General features: G+C 43.2%; 1 protein-coding gene across 1 annotated transcript; it reads right to left on the bottom strand.

The window, feature by feature from the left end:
- Positions 1-1,220: 1,220 nt before the first annotated feature.
- LOC137272017 (acid-sensing ion channel 1A-like) lies at positions 1,221-13,210 on the bottom strand. The gene is made up of 11 exons (XM_067804392.1): positions 12,822-13,210; positions 11,344-11,390; positions 9,705-9,876; positions 8,332-8,754; positions 5,588-5,717; positions 5,132-5,230; positions 4,746-4,926; positions 3,922-3,984; positions 2,750-2,915; positions 1,711-1,802; positions 1,221-1,369 (listed from the first exon to the last, which is right to left on the bottom strand). The coding sequence occupies exons 1-11, from the start codon at positions 13,208-13,210 to the stop codon at positions 1,221-1,223; spliced, it is 1,911 nt and encodes a 636-aa protein (XP_067660493.1).
- Positions 13,211-17,025: the final 3,815 nt, after the last annotated feature.

Below are 17,025 nucleotides of genomic sequence, written 5' to 3'. Positions count from 1 at the left end.
AGCCACTATCACCATACAACTGGAGTGAAAGAGTTTCGTTTTACTCCACTTTAAGCAAGATTCCAGCAGTATCACCACAGGGACATTGGAAATGGACCTCAAACATTGTACCCTTGTGGGGAAAGAAACCCTGTCTTTGCCATGATCAGCAAACCCTTTAACCATGAGGCTACCCCACCATCCCTTATATTCTGAATCCCAGATAGCATTCATAGTTGGCCCAACATTGGCAACCGTTGGGCCAACTATGAATGCTATCTGGGATGCAACAGAGGACACTGACATATCCAAGATGCCTGGCTGTGAAGTGCTGACAAGGTATGATGGGTTGTGTAAAGGGTGTCAAACGGTGGGTCTGGTTTGAGTGAATTACTATTTATAATCACATATTTCAGCAATATTGTGATGAGAACACTTAATAGTTATGATTAGTAATTTATGGTAAATTATGAACACCTATCATGGAAGGACAGTGAAACTGACTAGAATATCACAATATCAAGAAATAAAACAAGCGTATATCTCTGAAATAGAACATCAGATAAGGGCAGTACGAAATAATAGGGGGCTGAGGGTCGCCAACAACTGAAAGCAGACCACCACTCAATAGGGAGTGGGGAGTCCATGGGGACTTAAAGTACTTTGACTTGCTGCATGGACTCTAGCTGGATGGACCTGGTTTGATGCTGACGGAATTGTATTTCTGATATATCAGACGAAAGCTCACGGCGATACAAGGTACTTCCATGATAGCCAGAAAAGCATGGATTTGCTGAAAGCTGTATGACAGAAACAACAAAGAGAACTGGGACGAGAATAATTCTGAACTGCGAATTGGGATTATATCTGAACTGTTAGGTCACTTATGGTGTGTAAGTAGCACGTGCAGCAATGTGTCTTCTGCTTCACGTGTTGCGATACTGCAGCTGCAAAAGCACTCCAAACAAATTCTTCGTTCAATCAGTAATATTATCAATTAACATTATGTCAAGGGATATAGGTATTGCTTCTGGAACTAGTAAACTAATAAACTCTGAGTTAGCTACGATGATAAATATAGTTTGTAACAGGGCCCAGGCAGGTATACCGCGGTGTGTGGTCCACGCAACATGAATCAGGGAGGTTCATTGGCTGAAATCTATATTTTATATGCGCTTCGATCAATCCAAGACGGCTCCGCGATGCATCGAAACCGCATGTGGACCGAGGACAGTGGGGTGCTAGTGCTCTGGTCCAGGGCGGCGTATTTGTTTCCGTGTACACCACTGTCTGGCAAAGGCATTGATGGAGCGGAAACAGGCTTCAAACACTTCATACAGCGTCACAATGCTCGCCCCGAGGAAAAAACCCATCTGCCCTCCCAGGGTGCCTACAAACAAACGAAAACAACAGTTATATCGTGAGTGACTAAATGACGATTCAAACTCTTGTGAAAACAGATAGGAATAATCTGAACACGCCTACTCCCCAATGCTCTCTAAAAGCTGCATTCCCCCTGGAAGAATAATCCATAATTCCATATACCGCTTAATCACACGCCGTATATTAACAATGCAGCATAACATTAATATACAAATAACACACACGCGCGTACAAACACACACGCGCGCACACATGCACGCACACAAACATACACGCACACACACACACACACAACCCATGAAAACGCGAATATTTGATACGCTTTTAATATGAAGGGAGACAACTTACCAACCATCGAGGTCAGAGTGTACTCCGGTTCGTATTCAAGCTTTTGTACAATCAACCGTTCATACCATATGTTGATGCTGACCAGATTTTGTCTGTAAGAAATGGTGAATTAAAGTCGTGTTATTGGCTGCGCATTCGTATTCATACTCATATGTTCTGTTTCAAAACAGACGACCACTGGATTGTCATGACTGAAACAATGCATAAGGAATGGTCGTACATAGATCTACACACAAACCTTTACTCGTGTTGCAGTTGGTTGTAACAGGAGACATTTGTTAGGCATGCAGGACAATTCTGCGCTCCTTAATTAATACAACTGGATAAATGTCAACATTTTCGAAGAGAACGGACGTTATTAATGGTCTCAGCCAGCAGGACTTAGTATGGAAGGACGGTTTGGCCCACGATGAGTCGCTTAAATAAGCATACTTTATTAGCTTATATATAAGCCGTGCATTTACAAATTAACATTGACTCGTGTTGCAACGGAAACGGGTCAAAAGCGAGAATGGAGAAAAGGGTTAAAACTGAAAAAGTGTCAAGGAAAAGTCAAAAGGGACAAACTAAACATCTCAGAGTGTGCCAGTGCTGTTTATTTAAAACATCCCAGAGTGGACACGTGTTAATTGTATGAGTATAATCAACCGCGCAGCTGTTTGCTCAGTGATTACAGTATCATTGTCAGTTCAGACAGAATGAATACTCGTATTGTGAATACGAGTTCTAACTTGCATGGACTTTTCTGGACATATTTGTTTCAAGGATTGTATGGTAGACTTGGGCCGGTCAAACTGAGCTTGGCCAAGGAAAACCAGTAACTAAACGTAAACTAGGAATGAAGACCGGGATGAAAAGTCCATGGTTATAATTGTTCTAGTTGAAAGGACACTGCATCTTCAAGACTTCCGAGCTCGCTGGGGTTCCTTTTAAATCGAAATCGAGTAATTTGCTTTGATTACAACTTTTCAGAGACTAAGCCTTAATTAATATTTTAAACTTTAGTGTGCATCTACATTTCAGCTGGAGTGTACTTAACCTGGCATATTCCGCCGACGGCACGACGCTGTTGCGGACCATGTAGTCGGTGACGGAATTCGAGGGGAATGCCCCGTACGACAGCTTGGTGTCATACACAATGAATCTACACGGCTTGTAACAAGGGCAGAATTCTCGCTGTAACGTCTGGTTGTAGTAGATCGATCCTAAACAAAATCACAAGAGAAGATAAGCCAAAGAAAGCAGAATAGCTTAAATTCCTGAATTTCTTCGTCCCAGATATGTCACTCCATGGTTGCAGGATAGGAATGAATAAGTTCGTTAACACCCCATCGCTGCGACATTGGAGGGAATAAGTTAGTCAACTTAACACCCCCATCGCTGCAACATTAGAGGGAATAAGTAAGTCAACTTAACACCCCCATCGGTGCAACATTGGAGGGAATAAGTGAGTGAGTTTAGTTTTACGCCGCACTCAGCAATATTCCAGCTATATGGCGGTGGTCTGTAAATAATCTAGTCTGGATCAGACAATCCAGTGATCAACAACATGAGTCGCCTTTATGGCATGAGTTGCTGAAGGCCTATTCTACCCTGGGACCTTCACGGGTCTGGAGGGAATAAGCTGGTCAACATTACACTCCATCGTCCCAACACTGGAGGGAATAAGTTAGTCAACTTAACACCCCATCGCGCCAACACTGGAGGGAATAAGTTGGTTTATGCCCCATGGTTGTTGGTTAACGCCACATGATCGCAGCATAAAGGTGGATACGTTGGTAAACGATCCATTGTTGCAACATTGGAGGGACGAAATTGGTTAACGCCCCATGGTTGCGACATTGGAGGGAATAAGTTGGTTTACGTCCAGTGGTTTCAATATGGGAGGGAAGAAGTTGGTTAACGCCCCATAGGTGCAACATCGTAGAGAATAAGTTGGGTAACGCCTCGTGGAGGAACATTCATACCGGTGATTATCCAATGTGTCATATCCCTCTTATGATCTAAACCCCTAGCATGTATGCATGCTACCACGGTTTGTTAAGCGCTCTATTCGAATGAAAGGAGGCTAAAAATAGCCCCCCAGTCACAATACAGTCATAAGCGAAAGAGGTTTTGTGCTAACTTTGTGATCAAATGGCGATATAGGGTATTTATCATGACAGATGAATTAGAAACTGGATAATGACGTGAGAATTAACATGTTCTTACTGGTGTATTTAAAACTGCAGTTGAAAAGTTCCTCCAAGGTGCAGTTTGGGTATGGTAAGTCGTCTGAAACATAAAACAAGTCGAGGGTGAGTTGTGAGTGGTGACGAGAGATATTATTACGCCGTTTGTACTAATACTTCATGAACATCACGGTAGGAGACACAAGAAATAGGTTCCACACATCATGCTCATGTGGGGAATCAAACCCGTGCCTTCACTTGATGTACGCATACCTTAACCACTTGGCTACCCAGCAGTCCCTGGGAATGAGTAGATAGTGCCATACAGAACTCTGGTCTCTACTGTAAGAAAAGGTCAGTAAACCTTAAACACTGATTCCTCTCAAATACATTTCCTCCTGCATGTTCGGGTTCCTCACCGTGAAGAGCTTGGCCATTGAATCTCAAAATTCGGGTAACACAACAAATGGGATAAGAAGTGGTCTCATATGGATCTTTACGGGCAGGGAGTTGGATGTGATCAGTTTCTGCTTACACCCAGTTTGGTGATGGAAAGTCGAGGATCACACTGACAGGCTCATTTTCTGGTGCTGAAGTGTCGGGTATCGGACTTAATCGGGTATTTGTCTGTGTAATATTTACATGAGTAACTGGTGGAGAGACGGATGTCACACCAGGGCCTAATGTGGTCTTACGCATACAGTTGGTGGTGGAGAATCAGTGGCTCGTTCCTCAAAATGACCATACCGCTAAGATGTCCGTAACTCTCATACTTCAACATGGACCTACGGCCGTCGTGGCGCTTGAGGAAAGGGACACTGGTGTATATCCTACAGTAAGTCCAGCGTATTCCATACAACTTACCCGGATCTGAAGTGGTCTTACACCTGCAGTTGGTGGTGGAGAGGTGACTCACACACTCGTCTATGCAGGCTTTGAAGGAGTAGGAGGACGCATACTTAAGGGGATTAACGAAGCTGGGACTGTCGGTGTCGATGCAGCTGTCATCACCAAACGACTTGAACGGCTTCGGCAGGAACTTGTACTACCGGTAGAATCACACAGGCAGAAAGTTTAGCATCTTTGTGAAGATCTAAATGAAGATCTAAATAAACGTCATACCTTCCGTACAGACGTAACTGACGAGATGGAAAAATCAAGTCACTTTAGGTTTTGTCTCTCATACTGTGACAAAGTAAAACTATTCACAGGAAACGTCAAGCTCCTCCAAACGCTGAGACATCGCCTACCTGGTGTTTGGTCATGGAGATGTATGCCGTCGTTCCGGGGGCTACAGTGATAACTGGATCAAGATGACTCTGTTTGTCAGACGGGTGATTAATGTATATCTATAAGAGATCAACAGCATCAGATATTACTTCAGAAGTCTACAAATCTGCAAAAGGTGAATCGATTTCATATTTATTCCAATCCGGCAACCTACTTATGTCCAATTTTCAATGTACAAAGTCCATGTTAGAATTGGTCTTCAGCAAACCATATTTGGCAAGTAAAGGGACTGGGTTGTCAGGTTCGCTTGCCTTGGTTGACACAATCATGACAAAATCAACAAAAGCTTAGGTCGATGTTTTTACTGTTGATCACTGGATTGTTTTGTCCAGATTCAATGATTGACAGACCGCCTACATTTAGGTGGAATATTGCTGAGTGCAGCTGTATAACAACAAACAAAACCACCAAATTACCATCATGGCTGCTAGGTTCAATGGGCCGGGGAAGTAGTATTCCTGGTGGATGTCCAGGAGAAGCTCCAGAGATCCACTTGGGCCGGGAGTGCTTGTTGTCTGGACTCCATGACGACGGATCATTTCCTCACTTGCAAACATTCAATAGCACAAACACGTATTAAATCTGGTGACGGATTTCAAGTTTACTTCCGGAGTTCCTACTTTTGAGAAAGTAAGAAATTAGTTCCACAGAAGTATCTAGAATCTTTAGCATGTAAAATATCAATGTATACGTGCATTTACAATGCTTACGTTTGTGCATACACGACTCCGTCAATATGCTATAAAGTTAATTGATACGAGGGTTGGCTGAAAAGTTCTCAGCCTGAGTGGTTTTTCCCCACCAGGTAGAGACAGGTGTTTGCCACCAATGAGGACAATCATTTAGTGAATCATAGACACAAGAACTACAAACGTACTAATAGTTTTATCTCAACTATAGCTCTTTTGGTAAACCTACCCTCTGAAATCATCAGAAATGGACAAAACTGAATACAGGGCAGTCATCAAGTACTTGCAAAAGAAAGGGATGTCCCCAACACAGATACATGCTGACATGGTCTCCACTCTAGGGGATGATGCTCCCTCAATTTCCACAGTAAAGAAGTGGGCTGCAGAATTTAAGCGTGGCAGACAAAGCCTTGATGATGACCCACGCTCAGGAAGGCCTTCAACAGCAACCACTCCAGAAAACATCACGCGAGTGCTCGATATGTTGATGGATGATCGACGATTGACTACTCGACATATTGCTAGTGTAGTGGGCATCTCTCATGAGAGGGTTGAGCATATTATCACCAACGAATTAGCAATGACTAAAGTTTCTGCAAGATGGGTGCCAAAGCTCTTGACAGCAGAACAGAAACGTGTCAGGTTCCAGACGTCCCTTGACAATTTGCGTCGTTTTGAAGCAGATCCCGATGATTTTGTGGCACGATTTGTAACCATGGATGAGACCTGGATACATCACTTTCAACCAGAAACAAAACTACAGTCAAAACAGTGGAAGCATCCTGATTCACCAGCTCCGAAGAAAGCCAAGTCTGTTCCTTCAGCTGGAAAGGTGATGGCATAAGTCTTTTGGGATTCCAGGGGTATTCTGCTCATTGATTATCTTGAAAAAGGTCAAACTATCAACGGCAGATACTATGCTGATCTACTGAACCAGTTGCGAGAAGCAATCAAAGCCAAACGACGAGGGATGATCGCTAAAGGTGTCCTCTTCCACCAAGACAATGCGCCTGTTCACAAATCGGTGGTGGCCATGTCAACAATCCGCGATTGTGGCTTTGAACTCATTGACCATCCTCCTTATTCACCTGATTTGGCTCCTTCTGACTTCCACCTGTTCCCCAAAATGAAAAAGGAACTCGCCGGTCGCCATTTTGCAAGTAATGATGACGTCATTTCCGCTGTGACTGATTTTTTTAGGGTAGCTGAAGAAGATTTCTTCCTGACCGGGATTCGGGCCTTGCAGCATCGCTGGCAAAAGTGTGTGAACTTGGAAGGGGACTATGTAGAAAAATAAATTACAAACGTGGACTTTGTAACTTTTTTTCACAGTGAGGCTTAAAACCTTTCAGCCAACCCTCGTAGCTCACCAAAATGGTTGAAACCAAGTCGACATTCTAAGGATTCGTGCGACGTGGGAGATTTTATCAGGAGAAAAGTATGAATTTTACAAAGAGGGGCCGTTGTGCATACACAAAGTTTCAGATAGAATAGCCCATTGCAGAATCAACGCTTTGAGGTGGCCGTCTGTGTAGCTGACCGATGACATTACTGTGCGTGTATTCCATCGCTACGTAGCCAACCGCTAATATGATCTTCCTTGTACGCATCTTGTGAAGTGTCCTTCTACATAGCCCATTGTTGAGCTATATATCTTAAGCCTTAAATGTATCCAACCTATGCTCTTACTATCTGTGTACCCTGTCTCACAGTCCCTGAACCACATTTTCCCCCTATACCATAGCCCCGCCTCCGCTATACCCTAGCCCTGCCTGCAATGCTAAAGCCCCAAATGAAGCAAGTCCAGATTCACCCAGGTTCTGAATCTCTGGTCTCCCTGGGGATCCTTTTCAATTTAGATAGTTTGCTACCATCACAATTTTATATATTCGGAGACTATGCGTTAGTATGGTGGTTTCTCGCACACCGTTAACGTGGCCATTTATGCAGGCCACTGTTGGCCTGCCATGTACCCAACCTTGTACCCACCCCCAGTGGTGAGGTGGCCTTGTGTGTAGTCAACCGCTGAAGTGGACTTCTACGTAGCATACCGATGAGGTGGCTTCTTGTACACACGAATGCTGGGATGGCTCTGTATGTAGCCAGTCATGTGAGGTGGCCTTCTGTTTAGTCACATTATGGTGAGATTCTTTGAAACCACCTTTGACGTTGTCCACTATTTAGCAACCCTTCTGCGTAGCTTACCATTAGCCAACCATTCAGGTGACCTTCTATGCAGTCAGTGGTTGTTTTGGTTTTCTTGTTTGTCTAGTGTTATCTGTGTAACCCACCGATGTAAGTAGCCAACCTTTGACCTGACATTTTATGTAGCCTTGTGTTGAGGTCATTTAAGAGCAAGAAATGACAAGCTGTCTTGAACTATTTTAGATGTTTCCTGTACTGGAAGCACCGTTGTTGACAGTAGTCGTCCATTGCATAAACAGATTTAATGAGTGTTTGGGAACAATTACCTGTTAAACCGGAAGCAAATTCCTGTTACACCATTAACTTCGTCAAACATGTCGAGACTCACTTCTTGCCCTCGGAAGAAAGCAAGCCGCAAGTAATCCCCTTTCCTGAGGGACATGGTCCTGTAGAGAAAGGCCTGCTCTGTCTTCATCAAAGGAGACACTGCAGACGCGTTTACCTTTGTTAACCTGGCGAGAGTAGGGTTTAGAGACACAAACAGTTCCTCCATAGCAGTGGGGTTTCCCGCCAAACTGCTGTTGTATCCGTTAGCGTTGCAGAATGTAATAGTGGGGAAATCCATGGACGGGAGGTATTCCACACTCGACTTGGTAAGAACTGGGTACTTCAAGTAAGATAATGTTAGGCTGACTATTATCCACAGCAGGCATATGACCATTAAACACAGAATGATGAACCACCATATTCTGTGAAAAGATACGAGTATGTGATTAGTGTTTAACAGTTTTCGGTTTTTAGGCTGGGAATATTTACAAAACTGACTGAGTTATTCTCTGGTGCTACGAGTAAGACACGACATGCCATTTATCAACTGGAGGTGAAACTTTGATTCTGTGGAGTGGTTAAGCAGCCTAGTGTGCAGGTTTAGGCCATTCATGGTGTCCCCAAAAGTCATATTTTGGAATATAGCTAAAAGCGGCACAAAACTGTACTCACCTACCCAACCTTGATTTAGCCGCATCATCGCTGCTTTACCTGTCCCACTTGCTACACATTCGGGTACTTTGGGATTGTTCATGCACTATGAGCCATTTCTTTGTGATAGCAGTGATGTAAACTGACACGTTAACGATAACTACATCAGTCCCATAGTCAGCACTGTTATCCTCCACCTAATTACGTAAGTTATGAATTCTGACGTATGTTGTTAACTCATACAATGGCAGAAGAAAACATAATACGTATGTGCATGGAGGACCTAAACATTTACGCTTCGAATCTGTATCCGAGGAGCGGAGTGAGGAGCGAAGCAGAGCGGAGCGAGGTGGAGAGGTGCGAAGTGAGATGTTGAGGAGGGGGGGTTGAGCGGAGTGGAGTGAGGAGTGAGCGAAGCAGAGCGGAGCGAAGTGGAGAGGTGCGAAGTGAGATGTTGAGGAGGGGGAGTTGAGCGAGGTGGAGAGGAGTAAAGAGGAGTGGAGTGCGGAGCGAATGAAGCAGAGTGAAGCGAAGTGTGAAGGTGCGGAGTGAGATGTTAATTAGTGGGAGTTGAGCGGGGATGAGTAGAGCAGAGTGTGGAGTGAGCGAAGCAGCGCAGAGCTAGGTGGAGAGGTGCGGAGTGAGATGTTGAGGAGTGGAGTGATCACCAAAAGTGGGCCCAACACATTGCTCCCCAAGTATTAAACGGTGAGCCCCTTACCTTTCAGCAAATGTCTTCTGTGTCTTTACCAGATTTTTGCAGGCATGGAGGCTGGTGTCTCCAGCAAAGGAATACCACACTTGACGCCATGGCCCAGGCGATTTAACCTTGATGGGTAACGCCATCTTGGTCTGTACGTCAGGCGTTTTGTCAGTGTCGGTCACATCAACTTCTAGTGTTCACATAGTCTTCAACTGGAATAACGCTGAATGTTAGAGGTTTATCCCATCTCTTGTTCTTTGTCCAATCTCAAAAACTACAAGTTTAACCACATCGATTTTCTATTTTTCAGGTAATGATTCCAGTTTCATGTTTCTGTCTTCTTCATCCTCAAGGGCGACTTTTTCGCGTCGAACGTTAACTAATTTCCCCTAACGTCGTTCATGTCTCACCATCAGCAAGCATGGGTTCACCCTCAAAGGCTAGTGGTTCACCAACAAAACGACCAGTCCATCCACATTTGTTCTTTGTTTTCTCTCAATGGCCAGTGCTCATTCACACCTCACCAACGTTTTATGTCCAAATGTAACGGTTGCTGGTCAGGACTGGGCATCCTTTCCCGCCACTGATTCATCTGATTTTCTTTGTCTATCCTCAAAGGCTTCTGGTTTACACACAGTTTCTTTTTAGTTCACCTTCATCAACTATTGAATCGTTCCCTGCCCATCTGTAACGGCACCTGGTTCGTGAAATAGTTATCCTTTGTCCAGCTTCAACGGCCATTCAACAACTATCACAAACTACTGACTCACAGTGTTTGTGGCTAACCTTCAACGATTATTTATTCAACTTTTATGGTCATTCTCTGTCCATCTGTAACGCTTCGTCCACTCTTAACGTCTTTGTCTTCAACATCTACTCACCAACTGTATTTGTCCATCTTCATGGTGGTACCTTCCCGGGGATAAATGGCCAAACAGATATATCTGCTCATATTGAAACCCAGTTTGGTCTACCCTATATTGCTTTTACCCTCTCGTCTGGGTGATCACAGATTTGTCGTCCGGGCTGTCATACTGGACGTGTTCGACTTCCTGAACAATATGCATTACATTACATAGTTTAAGCCATCGCCGCTAATGTTTAACTGGGGATGAGCTATTGTGAAAATGCAAAGTCAGAACGTACTCACATTTGTGTCATTTATTGACTGTCATTTCCAAAGACCACAAAGCGCCATTAACATGTGTAGTAGTGCTCAATGTTTGCAGACTTCTCCGATCTCGATACTGTAATCACAGGTAAACGTATTTAAGGCTTTGACTGTGTTCATTGGTTTATCGATAATGGAAGCTTTAATCACATGCGAGCCAGATCACATTTCACGATGAAATGATTTTATGACAAGAATTCTATCAATTTGAGTAGGTGATCATGAGTGAGTGAGTGTGTGAGTGGGTGGGGTGGAAAGTTGGGTAGTTGAGCAGGTGAGAGAGAGAGAGAGTGTATGAGCGAGCGGGTGGGTGAGGGAGAGAGAGTTAGTGAGTTGGCGAGTCTAACACGCAGTAGCTTGGAGAAGTGAGGAGGAATGAAAAGAGAGGGACAGCCTGGTTTAGGCACGTGCACAAGTGTCTACAAAGCTGTTATTGATTCGTTCAGCTGTGCTGTGTTTTCTCCATCCTTAAAGTTTCATGCACACCTGGCTGTTCCCTCTCTTTGCACTCCTCCCTCGAAACAAACAGTGAACTGTATAAATATATTAATGGTAGTTGTTAAACAACTTTTTGTATTTAGGGCATGCATTCTGCAAAAAAAAAATCATAGAGTTGGTCAGATGTTTTTTTATCATGATCAGCGTTTCATTAAGTATTATATGTTTATTAGTTTTCGAGTCAGATTGCAATTCATCGGTCCGCTTTTGAGTCAAACGGACTATTGTTGTCATTAAATGTTATGTCAACAAAACCAACCGATCACTACAAAACACAGGATTTTATTCACACAATTATCAACATTTGCAAGCATATTGCTTTTATTTCTGTACACATTTCAACATAGGAATACAACATACTTTCATCACGTTAGATGAACAATATACAAAATCTAACAGCATCCAAGACACAAGCATAAGTGTGACTTCTGTGCCAGAATGGATGAATAAATGATGTTTTCCACATTGAATAAATGTCGTAAGTTTCTTTTCAAATCAGACAAAATTTTCCCTTATGAGAATCCAGAAGGAGCGTGTTACAAATTAGGAGTCAATAAAATGTAGGTTCACAGTGGACTAAAGCTTTCGGTTTTGAGTAAACTAACCCCACTTAAATAGAGGACAGGCCGCCAAGCTGAATCTAAACTGTGAACCAGGTCCATGTAAACCGATTTTCAGTTTCCCTTCGGGGAAATCACTGAAGTAGCTGGTTCTGCCTTTGATCCATGACTGACATTTATGATTTCGAATACCAAATTCAGTCGATGGAACTAGCGATGTGCGAGCTTCGCGACGATTACAATCTGCAACGGAGCTGGTTTTATTGGCATTTTAACGTTACTCGTTGTTTATAGTCTTTAATGGTTGCTTGCGCTGAACGGTATACCCCATCAAAAACCTACTTATTGACTCCTGACCTTAACATTAAACAGAAACATTCATGGGTAGAACAGGATATTGTTGAGAGTACACACGTGCACGCACTAACATATACATGCATGTGCGCAAATACACAATATATAAACATATCGCTGAATGAACAAATGTAATGAAATCAGGTCACTGTTGCACAAGATGTCCTTGGAAACCAAAAAACCTGCCTCTTTCAGTGGATGTTACTACAATTCATATTTCGGTGGATCATGCATCCCATTACTGCTGTTAATGGATCATAAAACTGTCACACACAGTGGATCATAAGGCTGTCACACACAGTGGATCATAAGGTTGTCACACACAGTGGATCATAAGGTTGTCACATACAGTGGATCATAAAACTGTCACACACAGTGGATCATAAGGCTGTCACATTTAATGGATTATATCTCTCAAACACGATGGATCCTAGGTGAAGTAGACTGACATGCATTGGATAATATGTCACTGCGCTGCTCAGTGCATGTCACTGTCCTCTTGAATATCACATGTCTGTCATCATCAGGAATTCAGATGATCTTCACACTCACCAGAAATCGAACTCCTTAAACAGTGCCCTTTCTTCTGTTTTCAGCATGCCCCCACATCGTCTCCAAACTTGGTGTCCCCATCCATAATGTTGACCCTCCATTGGAGGAACGAATTCGGGGCCATGGGGTCCCGGGCCATACTGCTCCATGTTGTGACGAAAGCCATGCCTAGCAGCCCAAGGATGCCTGCGTCTACCCTCGCCATCTGTTGAGTGTGGCACCCCATCTTGTAGACTGCCCTCTACCGTAGAGTTACCAGGATCGCCGTTGCAATGATGATGGCGTCTGCCCCAGAATCCCGGCCGCTTAAACCCCTGCGTCGGAGAGGACTCGGTAACGGGGGCAGGTTTTCCTTCCGGACCTTGCGATACCTCAGAAGCAACAGACATGACGAGCTGTGATAAAAAAAAATAACTAGCTGAACAATTCACGATGTATGAGTACTGTGCAGTATACCAGCTGAAACTGACAACACGCTCTTTACTTATCGTATTTATAACGAAATATTTGTCTCATGCAATCGCGCTCTAAGTTTCAGGTCCTATTTCGTCAACACTGCTATGATCAAGCTTACAGCAGTTACCTCCCCTGTAGAAAGCCCAACACTGCGCTCCTTCTGTTACGAGTACGAGACTGATGCAGGTTAAAGGGGTCGTGTCGTCTCTGATATGCTGGAGAGGATTTTTCTATACCCTGGGCTACCGTGCTATTTGAAAGAGACAGTGGTATTGCGTAAAGTGTGTGATAAATATATGAGACAAGGGCGCCACTTGCTTTTGAGCAAGCCAATCAAGCCAATGCTGCACTCAGCTGATGTAATTTCATATGTAATTACGTCTCTCTCTCTCTCTCTCTCTCTCTCTCTCTCTCTCCCCGTGTGTGTGTGTGTTTGTTTCTCTCCTGTCAATGTTGAAAGGAGTGCGTGGGGTGTTGTATGGATTGTAAGAGTGTACGAGAAATGAATACAGCTTTCATTGTATTACTGTTAAATGGAGAATCTCACCCAAGCGTGTACTGATATCAATTGTATCAACACAATGTAGGTAAAGTTACAAATATCCGGGGCTGGCCAGGGTAATGTATTTGATATCAGAGAACACGAGGGTGAGCTTCCATTTATCATAAAAAAATCACCTTTTATTAGATTTCATTGAAAAATGCATACGTCTGAACACGATTAAACTTGCTTTGCAGCTGTGCCGTGGCATTGTGACGTCATCAGGTTTTTGACGTCATAGCATTGTGATTAATGCACAAAGTTTGGGACGATAAATGTGTACTAGGTAATCTATACATAGAGGATGGTATTTCAAGGAAACGAGTTTAGTATTTTATTTATTACTCTCCAAAGAAATTTCATATAAACTTCCTACAATGTGATGACTCTCAGCTTTCAGCGAGTAAATCAAGGTCTGATACCTTAGTAGTGTGAAGGTTGGCAACGTACTTTCCTCGCTTCGATTCGAAAAATATTTTTCATGTCAAAATAAAACACTGCCACGATCAAAGGTATATATCCATTTCTCCACTGGGTTGTGCTTTTCAACCCCATGTTGAACAATTACTCACGTGAAATATTTCTATTCAACACTTAAAGCGCAACTCGTCGTGTACCAGACCGTTCTTTGTCTCCCCCCCCTCCCCTCCCCCCCCCCACACACACGCGCGCACACACACACCTTCAGCTTCCGAGTCAACAGTTCCGAATACTTACAGTTACCTGCTCTGCTTCAGTCACCCATTACGCCAGAAGTGTATTTATGTAGCATAAATGCTACCAGGGGTAATGGAGGCGAAGAACGATCTGAATATCACGAGTGGCGCTTATAATGTTGAATAAAACATATTTCACGCGAGTAATTACTAAACATGGGGTCAAAAATGCGAGACCACAGCCAAGTGACGTAATGGGAGCGTACCTTTGATGGTGACAATATTTTATTTTGACATGAAAAATATTTTTCGATCCGAAGCGAGGAAAGTACGTTGCCAACCTTTGCTCGCTTCGCTCGCATATAAGCAGCTGACTTTTCATATTCTCTATGCTGCGCAACTCCATTTGCGCTACAGTTAGCCTATGGCTATACGCGTAGGATATAACATGACCAGAGGGCATTATTGAAAAGTAAGCTCGCTTACCACTGGCCGACAGGTCATGCCATATCCAACTTATACACCGGTCGGAGATACAAACTTTAGATTATAATTATTTGGTATTCACTAATGAAATCAACTGGGTTGAGACTGGCAGCCGACGCCTCACTTGTGAATGAGATCAATTTTACGCCGCTTTAGCAACATTCCACTAATATCACGACGTGGGACACCAGAAATGGGTTTCACACATTGTACCAATGTCCCATGTGGAGAATCGAACGCTTTAACCTTTAGGATACTCCGCCGCCCCTATAACTACATAGAAATTATATGACACCAGTTTTCTCTTTCACGAGCAGCATTTAATGTGTTCCTTTATTTAGTACATCAACATAATCTGTGCTGTTTCAATGATCTTGGCCAATACATGTAGTTTACGAATGCATACATTGTATATCTGAATAGTAGTGTCTCAAATTCCTTGGTTTGATTTAATGAGTTTTGGTTCACAAATCAGGAACTGATCAATAATGATAATCACCGTGCTTATTGTTGAAAGTGTGGAGTATTCAGCTCTTGATTTCAAAACAGTTTGGTGCTACACGTTCGAGTAATTTGCCTCATGAGAATGATTACACGGCGTTTGTGATACTGATCCATGGTATTGATAAAATTGCCGTACAATAACACTTATTCCAAACTAAACACCACGAAACAACATGTGTCAATTATGTGTCAGTCGATATGTGATAAGTGCGATAAGGTTCTGAAGGATAGACAATTACTGTGATCTGATAAAACAACATAACACATTTCCCATAACATATAGGGATACCATGCCCAATTAACATCAAAAGCAAACACATGTTCCAGGAGTCGATGGAGCGCATCTAATTGTAGGATGCGTATGTTCACTGCATCAACGCCGATATCTGTTCTTATTATAGAGTTAGTTGTACGATAGCGCTTGATAATTACCATTAAGTAAACATTTGAATTTATAAATCTGTTTTGAAAGCACCAATCAGCATCTAGGTAGATAAAATGGTCAATATTGCATATAGCACCAGAGACAATTAACACGAGTGTCAACTGGCTCCAGCACACATTCAGTGTCGGCATCAACAGGAATGAACATCAGGCACCTGCAACTTTTGGAGCTTATACCACTAGAGCCAGTGGCTGCATCAGAAGTAAGCAGTTTCTAGGTCATCAGAAATCAAGCAGCTAGTAACAACATATACCAGCACTAGCCATCATCAAGTGTCAGCGGACATTAGTCCTGGCGAAATTGTACCGCCAAACATCTGTTGTCAACACAGAAATCAACACTAGCCAACATCTATTGTCAACAAGGAGAAATCAACACCAGCCAGCATCTAGTGTGAGGAGAAATCAACACTAGTCTGCATTAATGCGAGCATCGTAGCCAGCATCTTGTGTGAAGAGAAATCGACACCATTCAAAATCTAGGTTGAGGAGAAATCAACAGTAGCCAGCATCTAGTGTCAGGAGAAATCAACACTAGTCAGTATCTAGTGTCAGGAGAAATCAACACCATCCAGCATCTACTGTGAGACGAAATCAATACTAGCCAGTATCTCGTGTCGGCAGCAATCAACACTAGCTAGGATGTAGTGTAAGCAGAAATCACAACTATCTAGCATTCAGCGTGAGCAGAAAAGACCACTATCCAGCTTCTAGTGTGAGCAGAAAAGGCCACTATCCAGCATCAAGTGTGAGCAGAAAAGGCCCCTATCCAGCATCTAGTGTGGGCAGAAAAGGCCACTATCCAGCATCCAGTGTGAGCAGAAAAGGCCAGTATTCAGCATCTAGTGTGAGCAGAAAAGACCACTATCGAGCATGTAGTGTGAGCAGAAAAGACCACTAGTCAGTATCTAGTGTGAGCAGAAAAGGCCACTATCCAGCATCAAGTGTGAGCAGAAAAGACCATTATCCAGCATCTAGTGCCAGCAGAAAAGGCCACTATCCAGCATCCAGTGTGAGCAGAAAAGACCACTATCGAGCATCTGGTGTGAGCAGAAAAGACCACTATCGACCATATAGTGTGAGCAGAAAAGACCACTATTCAGCATCTAGTGTGAGC

The sequence above is a fragment of the Haliotis asinina genome, chromosome 2 (genome assembly GCF_037392515.1).
Source record: "Haliotis asinina isolate JCU_RB_2024 chromosome 2, JCU_Hal_asi_v2, whole genome shotgun sequence".
Classification (NCBI taxonomy): domain Eukaryota; kingdom Metazoa; phylum Mollusca; class Gastropoda; order Lepetellida; family Haliotidae; genus Haliotis; species Haliotis asinina.
The sequence above is the reverse complement of the archived record's forward strand: the minus strand, read 5'-3'. Positions and strand labels throughout refer to the sequence as shown.

Bases quoted from the DNA above. Each gene is read 5' to 3' on its own strand.
- LOC137272017 (XM_067804392.1), bottom strand. From the start codon at position 13,210: ATGTCTGTTGCTTCTGAGGTATCGCAAGGTCCGGAAGGAAAACCTGCC. The intron at 9,877-11,343 runs GTGTGCATGAAA...TGTGAACACTAG, and splicing joins CAAAGAGAGGGAACAGCCAG to AAGTTGATGTGACCGACACT. The intron at 3,985-4,745 runs GTAAGTTGTATG...TTTATGTTTCAG, and splicing joins TAAGACCACTTCAGATCCGG to ACGACTTACCATACCCAAAC.